At 41.0% G+C, this 26,508-nt stretch overlaps 1 protein-coding gene and 1 non-coding gene across 2 annotated transcripts in view; one reads left to right on the top strand and one right to left on the bottom strand.

Moving 5' to 3' along the window:
• Window positions 1-26,508, top strand: part of LOC145393503 (proteasome adapter and scaffold protein ECM29) — an 835,694-nt gene that overhangs the window by 500,246 nt on the left and 308,940 nt on the right. The window contains exons 12-15 of the mRNA XM_080267631.1: window positions 49-236; window positions 567-671; window positions 795-941; window positions 16,191-16,260. Of these exons, the coding sequence (XP_080123757.1) occupies window positions 49-236; window positions 567-671; window positions 795-941; window positions 16,191-16,260 (510 nt within the window). The remainder of the gene's footprint in view (window positions 1-48; window positions 237-566; window positions 672-794; window positions 942-16,190; window positions 16,261-26,508) is intronic.
• Window positions 17,648-17,766, bottom strand: LOC145393655 (5S ribosomal RNA). Its single transcript, XR_013896251.1, has one exon. It is a non-coding gene; the product is annotated as a 5S ribosomal RNA (ribosomal RNA).

The raw sequence follows: 26,508 nt of genomic DNA, 5'->3' as shown, positions 1-26,508 counted from the left end.
AGATAATGATCAACATCTTTTTATTGGTTATTTTCTCTTTTACCGCAGTACAGCAGCTTTTGAGTGAGAACTGTCCCATTCAAAATTCCCTGGTGGTAGCAGTAGGAGAAATGGCTAGACAGAGTGCCCTGCCACTAGCACCTGGAGCAGAAGAAGACTCTTCAAACAAAGTTACATCTTGTGCCTTAATCAAATTCCTTGCCAAGATCTTCAACAACAAGAAACTTCCATCAAAAGTATTGAAGTATTTTTTTTTTTTTTTTATAAGTTATCTACACTTAGATGTACAATATATTTGTCTGTTAAAGCAAGATACTTTATTACATTATTGTCTTAACTCATTTAATGTGGAAACTTCTTTTTCATTTTATTAATTACATAATGATTTTAGTTAGCTCAGGGTAGATTTTGTGTTTTGGACCTGCAGGGTTAGATATAGCCTTAATAAACTTTTCAGTATGAGAGGCTATTCCTAAGTGAAATAAAAGCATGTGGTAACAGCAGCAGTAAAGTAAAAAGAATGTCTCCCAGGTTGAAGGGGTAAAGATACAGATATAATTTTTCAGGTCCGAGAACAGGCAATTTCTACTAGTGGGTACCTTTGTGTTGGCCAAAAGGATTTTCCTCACAAAGCAAAAATTTTGGAAGGTCTTCTAGCCTTGGCCAAAGAGGTAAGAAACAGTGGCATTATTCCTCTGTGGCATAAAACTATGATTCAGTAATACTGTAATGAGTGTTGATAAATTGTCATTTTGTGTTTATACAAGTAGTATACTATATGTATATCTTTCCAGACTAATGAAATTGAAATTCATTTTGCTGTGGGTGAATCCTTGGCTGACTGCGCTCTTGGCAGTGAGTCCCCTTCAGGCAGAAACTTGTGGACTGAGGAAGATCCACTGAAGAAGACAGCTGATATGGCAGAGGATGATGAGATGGAGGTGATGTCATTTTCTTTCCAGTTTGGTGGAGTTAATGAAGTTGTTCATATTTAGCTCTGATGTATCATAAGGATACAGGAATGTAAAGCAGTGTAAAAACAGAGCCTGTATCTTGAAATGCAGTCAGTCCTTGAGTAACACAATTTTGTACTTACTCGGTCAGCATAATGCGACAGGTCACAATAAACACAGGGAAATCTTGAGTTTACACGGGAGGTGTCAGCTGACCAGGTGATGCAATTTGAAAGTCGTGCGCGATGACATCACCTGCCAGACTTTCCATGATTGGCCAGGTTACATCTGCATACACCTCCAACGATGTCAGCTCCATGGTTTCAGACCTGGACATTGAAGGATTTGACTTACATGTTGAAGATGGAAGTGCAGGAGCAGCAACATCTCAACAATGAAAACAATAACATTGAGGGTTGGGAGCAGGAGGAGAGTGCCAGGGAGCCATGCATTATCAACGTGCAGGTACCCAGCCTAACTCTTGCTATTTTGTTTTATACAATAGTGACACGGTATTTCCAATTTTCCTGCTAGAACATAAAGATGCACATGAATAAACATGGTATAAAGGGAACGGGGATCGTGTTCAAAAGAAGCATGATTGATTACGTGCTCGTAGAGAAGTAGATGCTGGGAATGGTAGCTGATACGAGGGCTGTGAGGGGACGATGTGGAGGCCTGTCAGATCACGTGATTGTGGTATGCAAGATAAGCTGTGAGGAGTGAGGTGGATCAGGAGAGAGAGAGGAGCAGTCTGGGCGAAAGACTGAAAGTTGAGAAGCTTAGGGCCAGAGAAATGGCAGATGAATACAGGATGAAAGTAGAGGAGGAGTTAGAATCAGTGAATTGGAATGAAATGGATCTGGACAGCCTGTGGAATGCATATAGAGCTTACTTAGCTAGGAATACTAAAGCGGTGTGTGGTGTGGCAAAAGTAACAACAGAGAAGATAGGTACGGCATGGTGAGATGATGATGTTAAGCGAGTGGTGGAGGAAAAGAAGTGGCTACAGGGGTTACAGGACAGGGGTTCAGTTGAAATAAGAACTGAACATAATGAGAGCAAGAAGCACGTAAAGAGACTAGTAAAGAGGAAAAAGGAGGAGATAATTGATGATCTAGGAAGAAAAATGAATGCAAATTACTCCGAAAACAAGAAGTTATTCTGGAAAAAGGTGCAGACATGTAGAAGTGAAAGCGGAAAGAAATGTGATGGTGTAAAGGATGTAGGTGGTAGAATATTAACCCATGGGGATGAAGTAAGGACCAGATGGAAAGAATCTTTTGAAAGCCTGATGAATGGGAATAGAGAGAGCAGAGTGGCTGTAAACATGATTGGTTTGAAGGGTGTGCAGAGAAGGCATGCAGTGCCAGGAGAAGTGACACTCGCACAGTTGAAGAGTGCTGTGAAGTGGCTGAAAAATGGGAAAGCAGCTGGAGTTGATGAGGTGTATGCAGAGATGATTAAGTGTAGTGGAGAGAGTGGAATGAAGTGCTTGTTGGAGATATGTAAGAAGGCATGGATGAGTGAAACTCTGCCTGCAGAGTGGAAAAAGGCTGTGATTGTGCCCCTGTACAAAAATAAAGGTGAGCGAAGTGAGAGCAAGAATAATCATGGCATAAGTTTATTGAGTGTGGTAGGGAAGGTATATGGAAGAATTATTATAGAGAAAGCAAGAGAGGTATCATCAGTCCTAGTGAGTGATGAACAGGATGGCTTTAGGAGTGGCAGAGGATGTGTGGATCAGATATTTGCAGTGAGACAGATAGCAGAGAAGGCTTGTGAGAAGGACCATAAGGTGTTTATGACATTCACGGATCAGGAAAAAGCATATGACGAAGTGGACAGAGAAGGACTGGGGAAAGTTTTGCACATGTACGGTGTAGATGGTAAGCTACTAGGTGCTGTCAAGAGTTTTTATGATGGTAGTGAAGCATGTGTAAGGGTTAATGGGCATCTAAGTGAATGGTTGATGATCGGTGTGGGTGTGCGACAAGGTTGTGTGATGTTCCCATGGTTGTTCAGTATATGTATGGATGAGTTAATGAGAGAAGTAAGAACGCGAGTAATGGAGAGGGGGATGGCGTTGGTAATGAATGGTGATGGATGGAATATCTCAGATTTGTTGTATGCTGATGATGCAGTACTAATTGCAAATACCGGACAAGAACTTGGTAGGCTGGTGCAGAGTTTTACCGATGTCTGTGAGCGTCGTGCTTTGAGAGTAAATGTAGAAAAGCGTAAAGTGATGGTTATTGAGAGAGAAGATGACTCCCAGTGCAATGTTACAGTGAGTCAAGAGAGACTGGAATTGGTGAGAGAGTTCAAATGCCTAGGCACGGAGATAGAAAAGAGAGGAAAGTGTGCAAAAGAAGTTGAAATTAGAGTGACACAAGGAAGAAAAGTAACTGGCCCAGTGAAGCCCTTGATAAGAAACAGAGGCTTGAGCGTTGCAGGTGCATGAGGCATACATGAAGGAATGTTAGTGCAAACTTTAACATATGGATGTGAGACTATGGTGTGGCATGAAAATGGAAAGTCAAGAGTGAGAGCAGTGGAGATGGGACTGCTGAGGAATGTATGTGGAGTACAGAGGGTGGGTAGGATACGGAAAAATGTGGTTCGTGAAAGATGTGGAGTGAGGAAGTCGGTGGATACCAGAATCGAAGAGAATGTACTGAGATGGTATGGTCATGTGGAAAGAATGGATAACAGTAGCGTGGTAAAAAAAGGTATATCTAAGCGAATTTGAAGGAGGGAGGAGGCAAGGTAGGCCTAGGAGAAGGTGGAGAGATATGGTGGATGTGTGTGTGAGGAAGAGAGGTTTGGAAGTCATTGAGGCTAGGGAACTGACAAGAGATTGAGCTGGCTGGATGAATGTTGTAAGGAGAAGTGCATGATCAGGGATTTGGCACCCCTTTTTAATGTGGCAGCGTCCGGATTGACTATCAGATACGTGTATGCAAAGCTACAGAATGTGGTGAATGATTTTGGCGTATCCAATAGAGCCAGATTTCGGGGGCTTGGTTGATGGTTGAATGGAAGCGAGGCCCATTGGATTGGGCAAATTTGGGCTGTCAGGACATTGCTACTCCTCATCGTGGGAGGTCCGGATGATGACAGTGATGATGAAGAAGTGTTGACAAAGCCCCCCCCCCCTTTATTTTTTAAATAATAGATCAGCATACCGTATGTAGTGGGCTTTTTAAAAACTGTTCATAAATACAGTAGGAGGTTCCATTATTGTTTTTCATGGTGCGTGTATCTTAGATTTTATCGAATATGAAGCATTCTGATTTAATCACCAAGTCCTGTTTTGCTAACCTGTATCGTATATTAATGGATATCTCCTCAGTGATGTATAGAAAGATTTGCTTCATGCATGGTTATGTGATAATTGCCTAGTGTGCCATAATTGATGAATGCTCTTAACACACAATACTGTTGTGTGCAAGTTTTACCTAATGCATATTTTAGTTTGCACGCTGTGAGGTAGGTTATAAAACTAGGGGTTATGGGGAGCAGAGTCCCCCAATTAGCTTTCAATGACTAGACTACAGTTAGGCTTCCACTGCTGTTTTCAGTTGTATACATTTGGGTTTGTTTGGTGTGTTGACATCGTGTAATCAGTGAGATCTGCAATAACCATGCTATCATGGGTGTTGAGGAGTCTTTCTGTAATATTGCTGAATAGGTATATTTCATTTGTTCTCTAATATTTTTTAATCTAAAATCAAATGGTAATCATCTGAGATATATCTAACCCTAAAATTGTTTTCCTTGAGAGTGTAAGTCTATAAGAAAACGGCTTGAATCGCTGCATCACTGTATTTACCCTGTTGTTTTTTGTTAATGCTCTTTTAATACCATTCATGTTCATAATTACAATATACTGTAGTTATATCTCTTTCAGTGTTTTATATCTTTCAATGTTTTACGTGATGGTGGGTATAAGTAGGGGGTAATTTATGTGAGGTAGTATGGTAAGAAGGGGTAAAAGTGAGAGTTTAGGAAAGTGGCCAGACTAAATTGTACCGTTTTCATGTAAACATATTGTTTGAGTGACGTGGGTTTGAATACCATGGTCCGTGTCCAATTTATATTGTCTGTGTTACTTGAAGATTGGCTGTATTTCAGGATATGTACTTGAAGGTTCTTCCTGTTAACCTGAAGTAATTTTGTGTGGCAGTAATCATAGTACAGTGCTGTACATCATTGTTTTTAAGCTTTACACCCTTCCACATCTGTAGTTAGTTCTGTATAAAATGATGAGCAACTTCAGCTGCACTTAACCCCTTCAGCCTGAGGATGTCATTTATATTTACTGTTCCCATCTCCAGATGATTTTATTCTGTCTGAGAGTGTTTTTGAACTGGAGGAATTAGATACAGTTAGGCCCAACTATACTTTTCTTCACTGTGTGATAAATTACTATAATGATGAACAAAAAATGATAACAGTGTTCTGGGAGGTGTTGCCTCTCCTGACATTGAAAGGGCTCTTCCTCTGCGCTAAGGGATCTATGTATGTGGCTTGTGCTGGGAGGGTAATGCTGTATAGTAATGAGACCTGGGCAGTTGAGGATGAAGATATTTGTAGGCTCAATACAGAAATGTCAGCAATTAGGTAGATATGCAGTGTTTCCTTGAATGCAAGGCCTTGGGGGACAAGCTTTACAATGGAGGAGTTGAGGAGGAGGCTGGGACTGGTGTGTATTGGTGCTGTGATGAGGAGGGGTAGATTGAGATGGTTTGGGCATGTGGAGAGGGTGGGGGACAACAATTGGGTGCAGAAAGTGAGAAGTGTGAACAGTGGGGTAGGGGTTGCGAGAGGCAGACTGAAAAGATCTGAGTTGAGGTCATAAAGTGTGACCCCAGGGACAAAGGACTCAATAGGGAGGCCACCAGAGATCAAGCAGCATGGATAGCTGCCATTAAGTGACCAAGGCCGATGCATGCAAGCATGCTGGACCCTTTATAAACTAAACGGAACGAATGGCGATTTGATTTTGATATTCGCTAGAATGGTAATTGTGATGACTGCGTACAGGGGTCCCATGCGTACATGGTTCCTCCCACGCAAACCGACAGCCAAATGTTTGAGCCATTAAGGCCATCCAGTGTTTACATTCACTGTGATTGTCTCCCTTTAGTTCCATTTTGTGTGTGCAAGGCCATTGAAACACCATTGCTGTTGACAAATAACAGTGCAAGTACATAACATAGTCGCAGTGTGCAATATTAAATGAGGTGATAACTTTTTGTATGAAATATTGAAACTTGTGACTCTGGCATATCAGATAGAGCCAGGTTTCCTGGGGCATGAATAATGAGTGAATGGAAGTGTAGCCTATTGGATTAGGCAGACTTGGGCTGTCTGGATGTTGCTACTTCTCACCCTGCCCTAAGGTGGGAAAGGAGGTCCGGATGATGATGATGTGACTTTGAAATCATATCTGGCAAGGTTGCTGTCCCTAGTGGAAAACATGGTGCTACTGAGGATCCCAAGGGCAAGCCCCTCTCCACCCCCACTTATTTTTATTTTAGGTTACATAATTATAAGCTCCTTCCAGTCCCCATTAAACCCGTTATATTGACCCTGCCATACAAGAAATTGCTGTGTGGTGGATATTCACTTGATGCAGTATCATTGTATAACAAGGTATGACAGCACAGCCTTCATTAACTTCTTTAGTATTAGAAGTTTTAACAATTAAATAAAATGTATAGAAGTAGCAAGGCTAAACTAAGTTACTGTAATGCATCATCGTAGTTAAGTGGCTAACTGCTCTATACAAGTATAGTGGCAATGAGGGTACCATCTTGTTACAGCCAGTAGTTTAGCTGATGAGGGAGGTGCTATAAGTCCACTGAGCTTTTAAATTTAGAACAAAAGCTTTTGTAAAGGATTCATTTAATCCAGAGATGAACGCAAATATGTGGGGATACCGTGAGGCACAGATTGATGCACTGTAGCGTACCCAAATAATTCTTCTTTGATGTCTACCATATTTCATTCCTTTCATTAATCCATCAGCCTTGGTCACCTGATAACAGCTGTTCATTGTTGCAGATAATTCTTCTAGTTTTACCTCACAGGCACCATAAATACTCAGTACTGGAGCAGTAGTTTCTGTATTAATGAGAAGTTACAACAAGCAGCATGGTACAGGGTAATTAGTGCTGTGATGGGGGCAAGTACCGTTGTGTGTGTGTGTGACTGACTGTGCAGTGAGCTGACCTGATGTAGGCCTCTGTGTGTATATTGAGCTTACTTACCCAGAGGTGTGTCGAGCCTCCAGAGTTAGCCAATGAGTTTAATTTGGCATAAACTTTTTCTTAGTAAGGATGTAGGAGATAGCCAACCTCATCTAGCTGACAAAGTTAATTCATCTTAACCTTCTCTTAGTAAGGAGCTAATGGACAGTTAACCCTGCCTAGTTGGCAGGTTTAATCTGGCTTAACCTTGCCTTAACCCGTGCATGCTGGATGTCGGTATGGACAGACACAAAAAGGGTGGACAGAGACCGCCTGGTGACGATTGGAAGTACAAATGTATTCCTGCCACAGTTTGAACTAGCCACCCTTTGATCTCGCCACCAAAGAGTAGGGAGAGACTCCTGGCAGTGCACACAAGCGTGCGTCAGTCTGTCCTGTGACTTAGCGAGGTGTTGAACGACATTTTCTAAAACCTCCTTGTCCGATTCCATTCATGCCTCATGCGGACCCCATGTCCCATCCACCTCTGTCAAGCCTCTGTCCAAGGATACTAGGAGAGGGCTCAGTGATAGTGTCATAGGGCATGTTTTGGATGCCACTGTGTTTAGTTTATCCAGTTGTGGAGAAGTTATCACGTTGAGTGCAAAGTTAGAGTTGGGGCTACATGTGCAAGCATGGAGACATCCTGCATCCAACGCCAAAAGTTGCTTACCTTCTTCATATCCATTCTCATCGATGTGGCCACCTGCAGACCTGGGGATGCGTACATTTGCAAGTAGAAGAGATGCTGAGTAATATGGTCTTTAATTTGGTCCCTTAACTGCTCTACTTTCTCAGATATAAAGGTTTGAAAAAAGGCTATTTTGGGAAATATGCCCATAGGGAGAGGACGTCAGGGGGTTAAGAAGAGTCTAATGGGTGGTTAACCCCATCTGCATTTAGGACAGGTGTGGTGAGGTCACATGATGACTGGCAGTGAACAGATGAACACAAAATGATAAAGTGAATATAGGAATAGGTAAGGATAGAGTGAATACATATAGTAGTATGTTACACCGTGCTGTTTGATTCCTAGCAGCCTCACTCTTCAGTCCATTATCTCTGAGATCACAGAGTGTGGCCATGTCCCAAGTTTTCTTCAGTCTACTTCTTGCAGCTCTACCCTCAGCATTCATACTTGACACCTTCTGCATCCTTTTGTCATCCTCCACCCTCTCCACATGCCTAGACCATATCATTCTATCCCATCTCATCACATCACTTATACATTAAAGTTCCATCCTTCCTCTCAACTCTTCATTTGCACTCTTAACCCCTCCCCTCCAGACCTTTTATTCAAGGACTCACTGCATATCATCTGATCAGCCTCATTTCTGTATGTTTGAGCCCATAAATATCCTCCTCCTTTACTGCCCAAGTCTCACATCTATATAGCATTACACTCCTAATATGTGCTTCATACAAGGACCACCTACCACAGAGAGGAAGCCCTCTCAGTGTCAGGAGAGGTAACAACTCCTTAAACTCCTTAGTCGCTCCCTACCCCTGAGGTCCAACCCCACCTCCACCACATATGTTCCCTATACATACCACACTCAAAATTAGCATTATTTTGCAACCTTTGTCCAATACCACTACATCTCTTATGCACCCACTCATCACAAACACTGTACAAAATGGAGTTATTTTGCACACCCTTGTCTCAAACTGCACATGGCTATACTTCTTCAATGACAGCTCTGCCACCTGCCCCAGATATCATTACTTTTGATTTATCCTTGATTATTCCCAAACCCTTGTATCCCATTCCATCTGTAATCTTCCAAAATCTTTCATCTGCTACCCCCTCATTCTCTGTGACCAGCACTAGGTCATTGGCATACAACACCTCTCATTGAAGTTCTGAAGTCATGTGAGAACTTCAGGCACCAAAATAAATAAAAAAGGGTTTAACCCTACACTCCGGTAAGCAGCACATGCCACAGCAAAATGGGTGGATAGGGACCGCCGTGTGATAGGAGGAGCTGCTAATTTATTCCCGCCATCGTTTGAACAACCCGCCATTTGATCTCAACCACAAAGGGTAGGGAGAGACTCCTGCCACCTCAAGCAAGCCAGGTGTAGAACAGTAATTTCTGAAACTTCTCATCCGATTTTGTTCTCACCTCAAGCGGACCCCCTTGCCTCATCTACCCCTGCCAAGCCTCTTTCCAAGGATACTAAGAAAAGGCTCAGTGATAGTGCCATAGGGCATGCCTTGGATGCCACTATGTCTAATTTATCTAGTAGTGGAGAATTTATCACATTGAGAGCAAAGCCAAAGTTGAGGCCGTGTGCACATGCACGAATGTATCCTGTTTCAAGGGCCAAATTACTCATCATCTTCACATCCTTACGCATTGATGTGACCACCTGCAGACCTGGGGATGCCTTCATTCACAAGAAGAAGAGTTGGTGAGTAATAGAGTCTTTAATTTGTTTTCCCAACTGCTATACACTCCCAGATATGAAGGTTTTGAAAACAGGCTAATTTGGGAAATACTCCCTTAGTGAGAGGGCATCTGCACCAAAATAATGCCAGTGCATAGAGATTAAAATTGACCCCCCGGTGCATACCGGTGATCATGGAAAATTCATCACTCAAACCTCCATTTGTTCTTTCCTGGATTATAGCACCTTTATACGTTACCATAGCCACTCTAACCAACCATTCATCAGTCTCAGACGTTTTCATTGCCCACTTCACTGCCCCCTTGAGCATTCTGTCTAAATCCTTATTCAGATCAGCAAATACAAGGTGCAACTCTCTCTCCCTTCCTGTGTACAGTCTTCTTCCTTAAGTTTTCAGGTAGTGAATATTGCATCAGTGCTCGCTATTCCTGGCATAAGCATAAGCTGCTTCTCACCATTATTCATTCTTTCTCTTATCATGCCTTGTAGGACTCTTGCCATCACCTTCATTATCTGGTTCAAAAGCTTTATGCTCCTCTTTCCTGGAAATCATCCTTCCCTTTATACTGGTACACATTTACTATCACGCTCATCAACCAGTCATTTGGAACAACACACATATAATAGACACAATGAAATTAGTAACTACAATAAACCCACTCTTGTATCTCCAGAGGCCTTCAACATCCTAACAGTCAACTCAGACACACTTGCAGCTTTCTACAACTGCATTTAGCTGATTGCATTGCCCATGGTACAGATATCAACAAAAGGCCGAGGGCAATGAAGCAGTGAAGAAAGTCAAAGTGGGGAAAGCCCCAAGAATTGATGGAGTGTGTGGTGAAATATTGAAGCATGGGAGAGAGATAGTAGTAGAATGGATATGGAAGATGTGCAGATTGGCATGGGAGGAAGGTAGAGTCTCAGAGGATTGGAAGTCAGGTATAATAATTACCCTGTGCAAAGGAAAAGGGACTCTCACCATCCACTCACTCGATGTAGTGATGCTTTGGGTGTCTGCCCTTTCCTCTTTTCCCTCCTTCCTCTTCTGTCTTTCTTTTCTTCATTTGTTGCTTTTCCTTCCACCTGTGGGTAACTTTACACTCCCTCTTCTGTCTTTGTTTCCTTCATTCTTTCCCCTCCCTTCCACCTATGGGTGACTTTACGCTGAGTAACAAGCCAAATGGTTTCCTGTACTCCAGGAAACCATTTGCTATGCTGGGTGGTAACCACATAACCAAATTATGGTGCCTGGTGGTTTAGTGGGTAATTAAGGTGCTCCAGTCAGATTGAGCCTGTGTAGGTTTATATCCAAGGGGTGGTTAGGGTTTATTGCTCACGTAATCCCACTAAGGGATGATTGAGACTGGTCACTTTCATCTTAAATGCCAGGACCAACTTGCCTAGCCCGGGGCTCCTACGCTCCTCATGAGGCAACATAGGTTTGGATGATGGATGGGTGGATGGACAAAGGAAAATGGGAAAAAGAAGTGTGTGGTAATCATAGGGGCATTGTCTTCCTAGTATAATAGGAAAAGTATATGGTAGGATACTTATTGACAGAGTTAGGGAAATAACAGAGGAATTAGTTGGAGAAGAACAGAGAGGTTTCAGGAAGGGAAGAGGTTATGTAGATCAGATGTTTATCCTTAGATCTTTAGTGGAACAGTTTCTAGAGAAGGGAAAGAAGTTGTGTGTGGCTTTCATGGATTTGGAGAAAGCATATGACAGTGGATAGACAAAGAATATTGAAACATTAAGAATATATGGAGTAAATGGGAAGTTCTTGCATGCCATAAAGAGCACGCGTGAGGATGCTAAGGCTGCAGTGCATGTGGATAGTGAACTGAGTGAATTTTTCTGTCTGAGTGTTGGATTGAAACAGGGATGTGGTATGTCTCCATGGTTGCTCAATCTGTATGTGCATGGAGTTATAAAAGAGATACAAATTAGGGCAGTGGAAGTAGCCCTAATGACAGGGCAGCCTTTGGAAACTTCCTGCACTGTTGTTTGCAGATAATGTATTGTTAAGTGAAGATGAAAGGGGAGCTGCAAGGCTTGGTGGATGAGTTTGGAAAAGTGCGTAAAACACGGAATCTAAAGGTGAATGTAGGGAAAAGTTAGAGTCTTGAGAGAAATGAAGTCACTGAATGTACAATGAGGTTGGAGGATGAGGAGATGGAAAATGTGACTGTTTTTAAATACTTGGATATTGTGATGAGTAAGGATGGAAGTTTAGTGGATGAAGTGCTTGAAAAGGTACAATAAGGAAGAAAAATTGCTGGTTATTTGAAAGCCCTAATAAGAAACAGAGAAGTGAGCATGGAAGTAAAAAAGTCGCCGCATGATAGTATTGTGATACCATCTCTAATGTATGGAAGTGAAGTTTTGAACTTGTTGGAAGGATACCAGTCAGAGTGAGAGCAGTGGAAATGAGGTATTTGAGACGAGCATGTGGAGTTACATGGAGAGACAGGCTGACAAATGAGGAAGTGAAGGACCATTGTGCTGTGGATGTGGATGTGATAAAGAGTTGGGAGAAATGGATTAAGGTGGTTTGGCCATGTGGAGAGGATGGAGAGCAAGAGACTAAAAAGGAGAGTGTATGTGAGTGAGGTGGAGAGAGGGAAAGGGAGGAAGAGACTGAGGATGAAATGGAGGGATGGAGTGGAGAGGTATATGAGAGAGGGGTGTGTGAGCTGGGGGAAGGGCAGTGAAATGGCAGGGGACAGAGCTACATGGAGGCAGTCTGGTTGTGGCCACCCCTTACTGGCTTTCAGCATCTTGGATAGATAGATTGATAGGCCAAGGGCCAAACATATGATCTCCCATCTCCAAACTTTTCCCTGTTCCAGACAGACTCCTCATTCAGCAGCTGTTTGTATTGTTCTCTCCAAGCTTTTTACTATCGTCACTAACCATCACTACCTTTACATCATCATTCTTGACCCACCGCTCACCTATGATATCCTTGTTTAACCCTGTCAAATACCACATTCCTCCAATTAATGCTGTTTAGGCTATGCAGTAAATATCCCTGAGACTCAGACTTTGCCCTATATACCGCATTTCTTGGTATATAAGATGTTGCACGGTGTAAGATGCACCCTAATTTTGGAAGAGCAAGTCTTAGGAAAAGAAAGTTTTGACTTCTGACAAAAACTACTATAACCTTAGCTGGATATAGTCACAGTCACACAAATGCACACTTACCCTTCAGTACCTCCATTCAGTACTATTCATTACTACTAAATACTAAATAAAAGAACTAAAATAGTGAAAAGCCATACCACAGTCATACCTCTAAATATTACGAATTACTTTGCAAATCCTTCTGCATCTTTATTGAGTTTGAACCAGGTGGGTTTGTATATACATGTAATATTCACATCTCTGTATCCCTGCTCAAGACTGTTTATCAGTCTGTTATACAAAAGTGAAAAGTGGTAACACAGTCATACATGTATACACCAGTAATTCCACCTGTCGATCCGTCTTCTCGTTTGCGATTGACTGAGCTTAGTTTATCCTCAAGTCACTTGATTTCTCGTAGAATATCAGTGTGATTGATACAAAGAGAATATAAAATTTAAAAATAAAAAGACAGTCACTAGTTCATCCTGAAAATTCATGGTAGCGGTGAGGACTTTCATTTACAGTATATCCACCAACAGACACCAAGTGGTACCATTGTCAGTATGTAAACACGGAGTTGGATAAATTTGGTCCTCAAGTCACTTGATTACATGTAAAGTATCAACATGATTCTTTCAAAGAGATTACAAAATCCCAAAAAAATAAAGGCCAATAAAAAGTTACAAACTCTTATTCATCCTAAAAATCCATCCTTGCATTTAGGACTTTCAGTTATTAAGTCTATCCAGAAAGAAAATTAACTTTTCAAAAAGCATGTTTATTACCTTACTTAAAACTTGTCTCCTTCAGATTACTTCCCTCCACTGTTCATACGGTGCTCCCACTGTTTTTTTTTCCAGTCCTGGAACACGTCATGGAACGTGTTTTCAGAGATGATGCAACGTTCTCGCAGTGAATTTCACGTCTTGTCTGTCGTCCGAAATCGGAAACCTTTCAGGGTGGATTTCAACTTTGAGAACAAAATAGTAGTCTGCAGGGGACAAAGCTGAAAAGTAGGGCAGCTGAGGGACGATAGTTGTCTCGTTTTTCACCAGAAGGTCATGAATAAGTAGTAATGTGTCAGCAGGTGCATTGTCATGGTGCAGCATCCTGGTTTTGTTTGTGCCTCAGGTCTCTTCTTTTGTACTGCCTCTCTCAAACACATCAGGACATCCAGTTAAAGCTCTTTATTGACTGTCTGACTGTGTGGAACAAACTAACGATGAACGACGCCCTTCCAGTCAAAATAGACAGTCAATGTCACCTTCACATTTGAGTGGCTCTAACGTGCTTTTTTGTGGTTGCGACGACAATGGTCCAACTTACTGTGACTACTGCCTATTTGTTTCAGCATTGTAGCTGTATATCCATGTTTTATCACCTGGTATGACATTTTTCAGAAAGTTTTCATCAGCACTGGAACAATCAAATAATACCTGGGTGATAAGGTTTTCATTTTGCTCATTTATCAGCAGACACGGCACAAATTCTGTGGTAACTTGCTGCATCTTCAGTTTTTCGTATAAAATGATGTGGCACAAACTATACAGATGCCAATTTCTGCTGACACTGCATGGGCAATCAGGTGACGATTTTCACAGATCACAGCACTCACTTTCTTAGCAGGCCTTGGAAGGTTGTCTAGATTTGGGATCGTCTTTGCTGGATGTTCTTCCCATTTTTAACTGCTGGAATCACTTGAGACACTGCATACAGCTCAAACAATCCTCCTCATTAGCCTGCTGCATCATTTGAATCCATCCATCCATCATCCAATCCTACGTTGCCCCATGAGGAGCGTAGGAGCCCGGGGCTAGGAAAGTTGGTCCTGACATTTAAGATGAGAGTGACCAGCCTCACTCATCCCTGAGTGGCATTACATGAGCAATAAACCTGAACCACCCCTTGGATATAAACCTTCACCGGCTCAATCCAATTGGAGCACCTTATTACCCACTAAACCACCAGGAGCCAATACTTGGTTATACGGTTACCACCCAGCACAGTAAATGGTTTCCTGGTGTACAGGAAACTATTTGGCTTGTCACTCAGTATAGAGTCACCCACAGGCAGAAGGAAGAAGAAAGAATGAAGGAAAGAAAGACACAAGAGGGAGTGTAAAGTCACCCGCAGGCAGAAGAAAGAGGAAAGAATGAAGGAAAGAAAGACACAAGAGGATGGATGGAAGGAAGGATGGAGGAGAGGAAGGGGCAGACACCCGAGAGCAGCACTACATCAAGTGAGTGGATGGTGAGTGCCCCCACCTACCACAAACTAAAAAGTTCCGTAAAAGCTTTTTCCAATTTGAAACCAAATTTCACGCAAACTCATTGTTCTTCAAGATCCGTCATGATTGTGCATGCTTCAGATTGCCAAGTGCACTAAACACACTTTCACCCAAGTGCATGTACCTCAGTGATTAAGTGATGTGGCATGATGCAACTAGTGTTAAACTAAAGCTCAAAGTCATCACTACACAGCACTCCCATTGTGGTCACACTTGTCTGGCTCATTGGCATGCTATTTATTTTTTAAATTTTATTTTTATTTTTTATTTTTTTACTTACCTTGTAGTCTCAGTCCAGACTTTGACAAGTAAGGATAATTAAAATCCCCACATATGTAGCTGACCTTGGGCCCCAGACCATTTCCATGTTAGTTCCTTCCAGGAGTGATAGAAACCATTCACCCCCTGCTAAAACTTGAAAACAATTTTGCAATGTATGGGATGATTCCATATGGATAGGTCCATACCTGTAGTTGATGGGTCTGCTGAGTTGGGCAGACTGGGTTTGAGCAGCAACAAGAGCAACAGGGGATATCATAGAGCAAGTTAGGCTCATTGGCTAACCTCATGTGTGACATCCTGGCTATCAAAACATCCACCTCTGAATTATAAAAAATTTAAAGGCAACCTCATTAACATCATACAAGCATAGTGGGGTTGTAGCACCTCATTCCTGGACTTAAAGATGAATGACTTGTCAAGATGGTTTCCTCACCACTACTTGACTTGTTTATGACAGTTAAACATTTCAGTCCAGTGATATACCTGTATTTTCCTTTTTATTAATGCTACTTTCAGATGATTTGTTGTGGAGAAACTTTGAACTGAAATTGTTACATACAGCCTTCATTAATTTCTTCAGTACAAGGAGATTCTATTCTATATAGAACTATCTGGGGTAGCAAAAATAATATAAAAAAATTTCCGTAGATTGAAGGGGTTAAGGACACTTGCAGTTGCTTTTCTCAGATATCCTCACATTTCTAATGGAGGGGAAAAAATCCTTGTTTTTGGATATCCAAAAATCTATACTTTTTGTTGGCATTCGTTATTGATTTTAAGGATGTGTTCAGAGTATGAATTACATGCAGGAATCATTGTACATACAGTAAAATTCAGTAGTGTAATAATCTGTTTCTATTTTAGGATAAGCATGATGAAAAAGAAAAGGACACCGATGAAGCAATGGAAAAGGACGTCATAAAGATGGAAAAAGGTAAGAAAACTTTATGGCAGCTGGTTTTGAAAGCTGTTACTCATGGAGGTTGTACATTATTGTTGGAAATGGAATTTGTAGGAATGACTGTCAGACAGGTGTATGTGAAATGTCTTCAGTAGATCCCCCTTTAACTGGCAATTATGGGAATTTCAGAGTGCTGAGTAATGAAATTTGCCGGCTGGGTGAGATTTGCTTGTGTGGATTTCCTATACTGTAATGACTATTAGAAACTGTAAGAGTATCAAAACTGGCTTTGTATACACTTTACTGCAATTTCCCACATTATATCATTAGGCCTAAAAATCCAAACTCCACTATATGGGTTTCGAAGCATTTGGAAGCAAGAGGGAAAGAAGGGGAGGGTGTTAGTGAAGGTATCTATCTGCAGGGAAAGAATGAGTGCTGACAGGAAGTAAGACAACAGTATATAGCGTATGTTTGGAGATTTTCCAAATCAGATTAAATCATTAACAGAGCATACTCACATTCTTAGCAAATTATAATCAAGGGCTTCTTAGTGTATGATCAGCATTAATCCTTTCCAGGCATTAGTAGTAGTAGTAGAAGTAATAGTTTTTTAATGCAAGGGAAAAGGAACCAGGAACCAAAAGGCCAGAAGCCCACAAGTTGTTCCCTCCAAGAAAAAAATAAAAAGGTAATGGAGAGCCAAAGTCAAGATCCATTCATTTTAAGATGCCTGGGCACACCACTTAACCCCTTAACTGCGTGGCGTCACTTTTGTGATTCTGTGTTATTTTGAATTTGCCCGGGCTTTCAAGTGGTGGCTTGTATCATCCGTCAGTACTGCCAGTGTCCAGCTATAGTCAGCGCTGCTAATGTCATCTGTACTCCCATCCATTGTTGACAATTTAGCCATTTTTCCCCTGTCCTTGACTCCCTTCCTTACCTCCCCTCCATTACCCTCTCCTCCCGCCTGCCCAGCCACATCGCGTTACTCAAATACTGCCCAGATTTTTCCACTCATTTCATCCATTGAAATGTGCCCTATGCCCTATTCTTATACAAAATAATAAAAAAAAAAAAAAAAAAAAAAGGTAAATGATACAGCCATACACCTGGAGTGGGCTAAATATCACCTGGCAACACCCCACGTGCATGCATTCGCTAATTTTCCCTGTTTATTTCCCCTTGAAATATGCCGTATAACCTATTCTCGTAATAAAAATATATATAAGAAAGGAAGGGAGAAGCCTAAGTGATATTTACATTCACCTGGAACTACTTACCGGTAATTTATTTATTTTTTTTCATTCATTCATTGCCAGACGCCATGTATCCCAAACGGGGTGGCCAAGGGCTCAGAGTTAATTGTCTTACAGGGAGGGGCACTAATCCTCCACCAACCCCACTTGACATGTAGGGATGCCAACAGCATCTGGTGTTCCCAGGCGGTCACCCATCCAAGTACTAACCAGACCGAACGTTGCTTAACTTCGCTGATCGGACGGGAAGCGGTGTACTCAACGTGGTATGGCCGTTTATTGTCTATATTTCCTGCCAGTCATTTCACAGCATATAAATTAGCAGCTGTCATCATGCTGACATTGTCAACCCTTCCCTGCCCATAATACACCACATCATTCAGTTTGCTGTCATCTTTTGAGATGAAACCATGTCAGAATCGTGCCTCTCCATTTCTGCTGATTCTGAGCGCGCTGCAAAGGGCCCTGTGATTTCTACCCCTACTAAACCTCGTGTGGGAAGGGGTAAAGGACTATGTGACTCTGCTGTGGAATTTGAACTGCCTAATTTATCCATGATAATGTTGGACAGTGACTACGATCTTTCTGGTGAATCGCGTGATGAGCCAGTGGATGAAATGATGACAGAAACTCCCAGTACGAGTGCTTCAGTGTCCCAAGTTCGTCCTGGCTCCAAGGGAAAGGAACCCTTAGTTAGTGCAAGTGACAGTGCATAACATAGTGTGAATAAAATAGAAATGTAAATAATGTAAATAAAATAGAAAATGTAAATAGAAATGTAAATAATTACTAATATAAGAATATGAGTATAAATACTTGGAGTAATGACAGTGAAAGTGAAAGCTTTGCTCTCTACGCTAGTTTGCTGAACGAGAAAGTGAATGCCTGGAGTGAAAATGAACTACTAGTAGTGAAGGAAACTTATGGATAAATACTGTATATATAAATAAGTGTAGTAAAGTACTAGGAATGTAAAGTGTGAGTGTGTTTATAATAAATGACAGCTCCACCTTAGAATACCAGCAGGGAACGAGCGGGGGTGGAAAGCTCGTACGCGCTCGTAATTTACATTGCTTTCACAGTGTTTTTTTTGGAGTATGGATTCCAAACTACTTGAAATTCATAGAACAGTGTTTGTGTGATAATATCAGGCAGTGGTAAGCATATTACGGGATACAGGGAAGTGTAAAGTGGAGACTTCGTTACCCAACTTCAGAAGTCTCCACAAGTCCTACGGTAGTCGACGAAGGCTCAACAAACATCCCAGGAGAAAGCTGAAGGTATGTGCCATAAGCGTATATAATTATAGTATTCTAGGACTAATAACTGATTTTTGGCAAATATTTTTAATAAGTCAGTTGGAGTGCAATTATCCCCACGGAACGGGCACAGCACGCTTCCGACATCTCAGCAGTTAAGGGGTTAAAAGACTGGAAGTCATATGCATTAGGAAATACAGACAGAGGAAGAGTTCCAGAGTTGACCTGCTGCATACATGAAGGACTAGGAGTAACAGTTAACTCTTGCATTAAAGAATTGGATAGAAAAGGGATGTTTCCTGTTAAATGGGTGCTGCTCACCTGTTGTAGTGGTGGAGGGATGCAAGCAAACAGTTCAGAGGAGCAGTAAATATTGAAGCAGCAATAGAAAGATAAAGATGCAACAGTGTGACTAAGAGACGGGTTGAAGGGAGCCAATAAGAACAGGAAAGTTAATGAGATAAAAAGGCTTTTAGTAGAGCAGATATCATAAAAATTGTGCACAAGGTGATAAAAGCATGGAATTTCCCACATTATATCATTAGGCCTAAGAGATCATTTTCAGATAGGGAACCACTTTGAGGGTCTAATCCTGTGACATTGGGTGACCTTCAAATTCTAGGTCAAAGGAAACATCATTTTAGGGTAAGAGGTGTCTCTGTCATGGCTGTTATCTTTTATATCATCTTGGTAATTTATTGAAAAACACCTAGTCATCTCTTGGTTGTAGTTCTTGAAATGATCTTGAATGAACCTTTTAGGTCAAGGTCAATGTCATACTGATATTCAGTGTATTTAGAGAAAGAAATTTGGCTAATATAACATGGAGATAGATGCAATATTTTATTTGGTGCTGGAACTTTGATGACGTTGCAGGGTTAATATCAGCTACCAAGGTCAAAGTCACAGTTTTATCAACGAAGCAGTAGCATAAGTCTTCAGTTGTCATAACAGTCCTCTGAACATGCGCACAGGGACGTGCATCTGAGTTCTGCTTTGGAACATCTGCATCATCCAGTGCAGAATGTTTTACAGCTGCAGTGAATCAGTTCATAGCAGGACTGTGATACCTGGAGAAGTCTTGACCAACGTGGCTTCCATTCATGTCTGTCCTTGATCCAGCCACAGTCCACTGCATCTGGCAGCTGCTGCACACGATCAGAGGCCTGATCCAGATTTGACTTTGCAGACTGACACGCTTGGTGTATTTACCTATTTGTATTTACCTATTTTTTGTATTTACCTATTTGTAGTATACAGGAATTGAGCAATGCTCGTGTTGTCCTGTCTCCATATCCACATTTATCAAGTCTACCTTTACACACATGAATGTTTTTCTCATGCACCACCTCTTTGTCTAAGTCGTTACAAATATTTAAGTATTTACCTAATATACCTAATTGTGATATACACAGAATGTACTATGCTCGTGGGTTTCCATCGCTGTTTCTCAATAAGTCAAATTTGGCTTTAAACTCGTTTAAGTTTTTAGACTGGACAATCTCTTTGTCCAGGCTATTCCATAAGTCTATACTTCTGTAAGGAAAGCTATATTTCTTGATATCCTTCAAGCAGCTTGACTTTTTTAATTTCATTCCGAGTCCTCTTGTTGCTCTCTTATCCTATACAAACAGATCTTCTTTGTCAATTTTATCTACTCCCACCATGGTCCTGAACACTGCAATCATGTCTCCCCTCTTTCTCCTTTCCTCTAAGGAAGGCAAATTCAGTTTTTCCAGCCTCTCTTTGTATGACAGGTCTGTCAGACTAGGGACCATCTTGGTTGCTGTTCTTTGTATTCTCTCAAGCTTGTTTATATCTTTCTTTTTGTGTGGGGACCACACTACCGCTGCATATTCTAACCTGAGGCGGATCATTGCCACTATCAATTTTTTCATCATCTCCTCATTCATATAATGAAATGCTACTCTTATGTTAGTCAAGAGTTTATAAGTCTCTCCAACTATCTTGTTATTGTGCTTTTCTGGTGACAAACTATCTTCGACCAGCACTCCCAAATCTTTCTCTTCTCTCCTTTTTGTGATTAATTCATTACCCAACAAATAATTCGATGATGGCCTCCTGGTACTTTTACCCATTTCCAATATTTTACATTTCTTTACATTAAATTTCATTTCCCACGTCCGGCTCCAATTGTGTATCCTATCCAAATCCTCCTGCAGTATTTTACAATCCTCCTCAACCTCTACCTTCCTCAAGATCTTTACATCATCAGCAAACAGACTTGCATAACTGTTCACTCCATCTACCATATCATTTACGTAAATCAGGAACATTACTGGCGCCAACACCAAGCCTTGAGGGACTCCACTTGTTACTTCCCTCCATCCAGACATCCTATCCTTTATTACTGTCCTCATTTGTCTGTCTCTCAAAAAGTCTCTCATCCATTCCAGAAGTTTCCCCTTCAGTCCTCCTATATATTCTAGTTTCCACATTAGTCTTTAATGAGGTGCCTTGTCAAAGGCCTTCCCTAAGTCTAAGTACACACAATCCACCCAACCATCTCTCTCCTGTACCACGGCAATTGCTCTTGAGTAAAAGCTCAACAAGTTAGAAACACATGACCTTCCACTTCTGAATCCAAACTGACATTCAGCCAAAATATTCGTCTCTTCCAGATATTTTATCCATCTGCCTTTCAGGATTCTCTCACACAATTTTGCGACCATGCTGGTTAGAGACACTGGTCTATAATTCAGGGGTTCTTCCCTGTTTCCTCCCTTGTAAATTGGTACCACAGTTGCCCTCTTTCATTCTTGTGGCACTTTCCCCTCTTCCAGTGAGCATACGATTAAACTGTGAATTTTATCTGCCAGTTGTTCTCTGCATTCCTTCAGTACCCAATTAGAAATTCCATCAGGTCCTGGGGCTTTCCTTACATCTTGAGTTTCCAGTAATTTATACACTTCCTGTACCTCCACTTTTATATCTTTTATCACCAGAACATTTCTAATCACTCCCTCCCCTTCCAGAAGCTCCTTTTCTTTAGTGAAAACTGACTGGAAACGTTTGTTCATTATTTCTGCTTGCATTGCCGCATCCTTAAAGACCTCTCCTTCTACTTTCAGTTTAGTGATTCCTTCCTTTTGTTTCAGTTTGCCATTAACAAATCTATAAAACAGTTTGGGTTCATCCTTGCATTTGTCTATTATACCTTTTTCAAAATTCCTTTCTTCTTCCCTACGTATTCTTGTGTATTCATTTCTTGTTCTTTTATATTCTTCCTTTGTTCTGTTCTTACCTCTCTTTCTCCAATTGTTCCATGCCTTATCTCTCTCTTTTTTTGCTATCATACACCTTCTATTAAACCACTCCTTTTTCCTGTTCTTTCCCTCTTACTCTTGGTACAAATTTTTCCACTCCCAAATTATAGAGGTCTAGAAAGATATCCCACTTCTTCTGTATCTCTCGTTTCTCTGAATTTTCTCCAATCCGCATTTTCAAAAAAGTTTCTCAGTCCTGTAAAATTTGCTTTCCCAAAGTTGTATCTTCCCTGTCTATGAAGCTCGTCTCTTGGCACGACGTTCCCTATTAACATCTGGAACTCAATGACCACATGATCACTTTTTCCTAAAGGACAGAGATATTTCAGTGATTCTGTTACATCGGGTTCTTTGGTGAACAGTAAATCTAACCTTGCTGGTGTGTCCTCACCTCGAAACCGTGTCTCTTCTTTGACCCACTGCGTCATCACATTATTCATTATTATATTTAATAACATAGTGCCCCATAAATCCTCGCCACCTTCCGAGTACCATTCCTCCTAGTTCACCTCTTTACAGTTAAAGTCACCCACTAAAATTATTGCTTTTCTCAATTATTTTTTGCAAATAGCTAGCCATATCTGACAACATCTGGTATTCGTCATCATTCCATGCTCTCGTCTTTGGGGGAACATACACTACCGCCATATCTCGCTTAACATTTTCTCCAGTTTCTAATTTCATATATATCACTTCAGCCCTGCCTTCTCCCATTTCCACAGTATCTACATTTATGTTGTTCTTCACTGCTATCATAACTCCTCCTCCCTTTTTTTCTTTCCTGTCTTTTCTCCACAGTTTGTATTTACCATCTCCCAAATGAACATCAATATCTTCTCTTAATTTGGTCTCTACAGAGCACATGACATCAGGTTCATGTTCTCTCAAGAAATCGTTAATTTCGATCCTTGTCGATATGAAACCATCAACATTAGTATATATCACCTTCAAATTATTTTTGACGTTTTTAATACCCTCTTCTCTCCTACTCTCTATCCGCACCACTTCCTCAACTTCTGATCTTTCACAGCCATCCCCCTTAGTTTCCTTCACTTCTATTTCCTTAAATACCACTTCCTTACTTTCATATCCAATACTCTCCAAAAAAAAGTATTACATTCTTCCTCTGTCCTCTTATAATTTTTTCCCTTTACTTCTTCCTTTAATGATTTTAAAACTTCTCTTTCTTCTTCATTCAGATCTTTTCGTATTATAATATTTTCCATCCCCGCCTCTTTGCTTAATTTCCAAGTCACTTTAAGTATCTCATTTATTACACTTTCTGATGTAAACTTGACTCTCACTGGTCTTGTTTCCCCTTTCTTATAAGGCCCTATCCTCCTTACTTCCTCAATTTCTTTTACCCACTTGTTTCCTTCAGGGTCAATCTTGCCTAATATTCCTCTCACCAGGTTCATGTCTCTCTCGAGTCTTACGAACCTAACCTTTTCTTCCTCTTTCCTGTTTCCAAATATTACTACACATCTGTTCCTTTCTACAGTTTCTCTCACTATTTTCTCTTTTTTCTTCAGTATTTTCACTACATTTTCTTCCATTTTTTTCTTGTTCATTTCCCATTCTTCTTGGATGATCTCTCTTAAGCTGACCACTTCTTTCTGTTCTTCTTCTACATGTGCCCACTTTGCCTTCTGCTCTTCTAATACATTACTCACCTTGTCCGTTTTATTAGTACTCTCTTCTAGTTTCCTCCTCAATTCAACATTTTCCCGCTTCAAATTTCGAATCTCTTCATTCGCTGTTTCTTTGGATTGGGTCAGACTCTGTATGGTAGTATCCGTATTTTCAGACACATCATTTATCACTAGATTCTCTACTTTCTTTTCAAGTTCACTAATCCTCATAATTAATGTTTTAACCAGGTCCATGACATTGGTATTTGTATCACATCCTTGAAATTCGAGTCCCTCATTGTTTACATTTTCGGCCATGTTTAATGTTGGTTAAGTATCTAAACAGCTGTTACCGAAAAAAAACTACAAACATTCATGTATACTTTAGCCAATAAATCTTTACATTTTTGGTAGTCTATTAACTTTCATTATTTTAAATTTAAGATAAGACCTTAGGAGACAGGACAGACAAAATTCCTAAAACTACTTAAGGTTAGCAGCGATGGCTGGGACGTCTGCTCTCTCCGGCTGTTCGTTCGTGTGTTCCTGTTGAGCTGCCTTTGTGGGAGGAATGCTCTGTATAGTCCTTGATTTTTTTGGTGAACATTTCATTCCTGGCAATGTTGATGTTAAGCAGGTCACTTATCCTGTCATACATAAGGATGACAGATCTCTTGATAAGGGACTCTCCTTTCTCAGAGATGTTCTATGTGTTGCTCAGCTCCTGAAAGGCATCAGTAACCTCAGGGTAGATGTTTCACATATCCCAAGCCGTCTTCTTCCCTATTCTACTGAATGCCGAGGTTATGTCACAACCTGTGAATGTGTGAAAGAGAGGTGACACAGCAGATTTCTGAGTCCCTAGTGCACAAGCACCAGCTGTCACATCTTCTCTTGGTAAGGTATTTGAAACTTTAATTGATAAGCATATTGTTAAACATCTTGAATCCAACAACTTAATTAGTGATAGACAATACGGTTTTCGCTGCGAAAGATCCACCATTGACATACTCAATCTCTTAACTCATACCATCCATCAATCAATTGATCTTTTTGGAGAAACTCATGCAGTAGCTCTTGATATCTCTAAAGCTTTTGACAGAGTATGGCACCGTTCCCTGCTGTCCAAACTCCCTTGCTATGGACTAACGTCTTTTGTTCCTTTGATTTCTTCTTATCTTAGTGACAGGAAAATAAGAGTAAAAGTAGATGATGTATATTCGAATTTCCACTCAGTTAACGCCGGCGTGCTGCAGGGATCAGTTCTGGCGCCAACCCTATTTCTGGTTCATATTAATGATCTCTTATCTGTCACTCACAATCCCATTCACTCATATGCAGATGACTCAACACTACATAGTTCATTCACATTCAGACATCCAGTTACAAAGTCTAATATGTCAACCTCTCAACTCAGTACAGCCATCTCCATAAATCAAGATCTATCTACAATCAGTGAATTGGGACAAAACAACCTTGTCTCTTTTAATGCTAGTAAAACTAAATATATACAGTTTACTAATAGACAGATATTACCAGATTCGTACATTACCTTCAGTGCTACTAATATTCCCATCTCCAAAAGTATTGAAATTCTTGGTGTCTCACTTAACAGTGCCCTCAGGTGGACCTCTCATGTCAGATCACTTGCTAAAACCGCCTCAAAGAAACTTGGATTATTGTACAGAGTCCGTAACTTCTTTGCCGATGAGCAGTTAGCTATAATTTATAAGAGTCATGTGCGCTCTCAGCTTGAATATTGCTCACCCTTGTGGATTGGTTGTGGAGAGGTTGCATTAAGACAACTAGACAAAATTCAGAATAAAGCTGTTAGAATCATTAACAACCCTGCCATTGCATATAAACTACCTCCCCTGCAAGTAAGAAGGAATGTTGCCTCCCTTGCATTATTTTACAGATATTTTTTTGGCAAATGCTCAGACGAAGTTGTGTCCATGGTGCCACCTCTCCATGCCTTCCCTCATGCTACACGGGCATCTGGTAGCGCTCATGACTGGAATGTCACTCAACCATACTGCAGAACTTCTGCCTATCAGAATTCTTTCATTCCCCGAACTTCATCCCTCTGGAACTCGCTTCCCCAGAGTTGTTTTCCTCCAAATTTCAATCTATAACTGTTCAAGTCTAACTGTTACAGATATTTTATGAACAGAGGACACCAGTAATCTGGTGTATGGATTTTTTTTTTTTTCCCCATTTGTTTTTCCTTCCTCCGTTCTGTTAAAAAAAAAAAAAAAAAAAAAAAAAAAAAAAACAATCACAGGAACAGTTATGAACCTGGTATTTGAGCCTGTTCCAAATGTCACCCGCATATCCTCAGGATTGAGGACATCCATATGGGCTACTACAATGGCCACAACATCTGTATCCACTGTACGGACAGCTACCTTGGCGCACCCCTTGCTGATAGCATCTGCCACATGTATGAAGATGTGGCTGTTGGCTTCTTCATGGGAGGAAGGGGCCGGGCCTGTTAGATCTACTGTTGTTACTGAGCACATAATTGACTCAGCTGCAACTGTCACTATTTGCTCTGACAGAAATGTGAAGAGTTCATTCTCTTTCTCCTCCACACGTAAAATATCTTTCCACTTGTTTGGGAACCTTGATGAAGACAGCTCTTCTCCGGGTGCTGAATCCGCTTCTTTCTCTCGTAAAAGCTTTCAGGCTGTTAGGGGTATATACTTCCCAAATGAAGTCTATTCGGCTGCAGGTCAGGAGCTGCGAGGCTATGTGGGGAGCTGGTGGAGCTACATTCTCCAGAGGTAGCTCTTCTTTTCTCGGCCTGGTGGAGTTTGGTCTTGTTGACTTAGGCACGACAGGA

Source organism: Coenobita brevimanus, chromosome 24 (genome assembly GCF_032717465.1).
Source record: "Coenobita brevimanus isolate Jiangsu-jjx chromosome 24, ASM3271746v2, whole genome shotgun sequence".
Classification (NCBI taxonomy): domain Eukaryota; kingdom Metazoa; phylum Arthropoda; class Malacostraca; order Decapoda; family Coenobitidae; genus Coenobita; species Coenobita brevimanus.
Note: the sequence above shows the minus strand (reverse complement) of the source record. Positions and strands in the feature narration are given on the sequence as shown.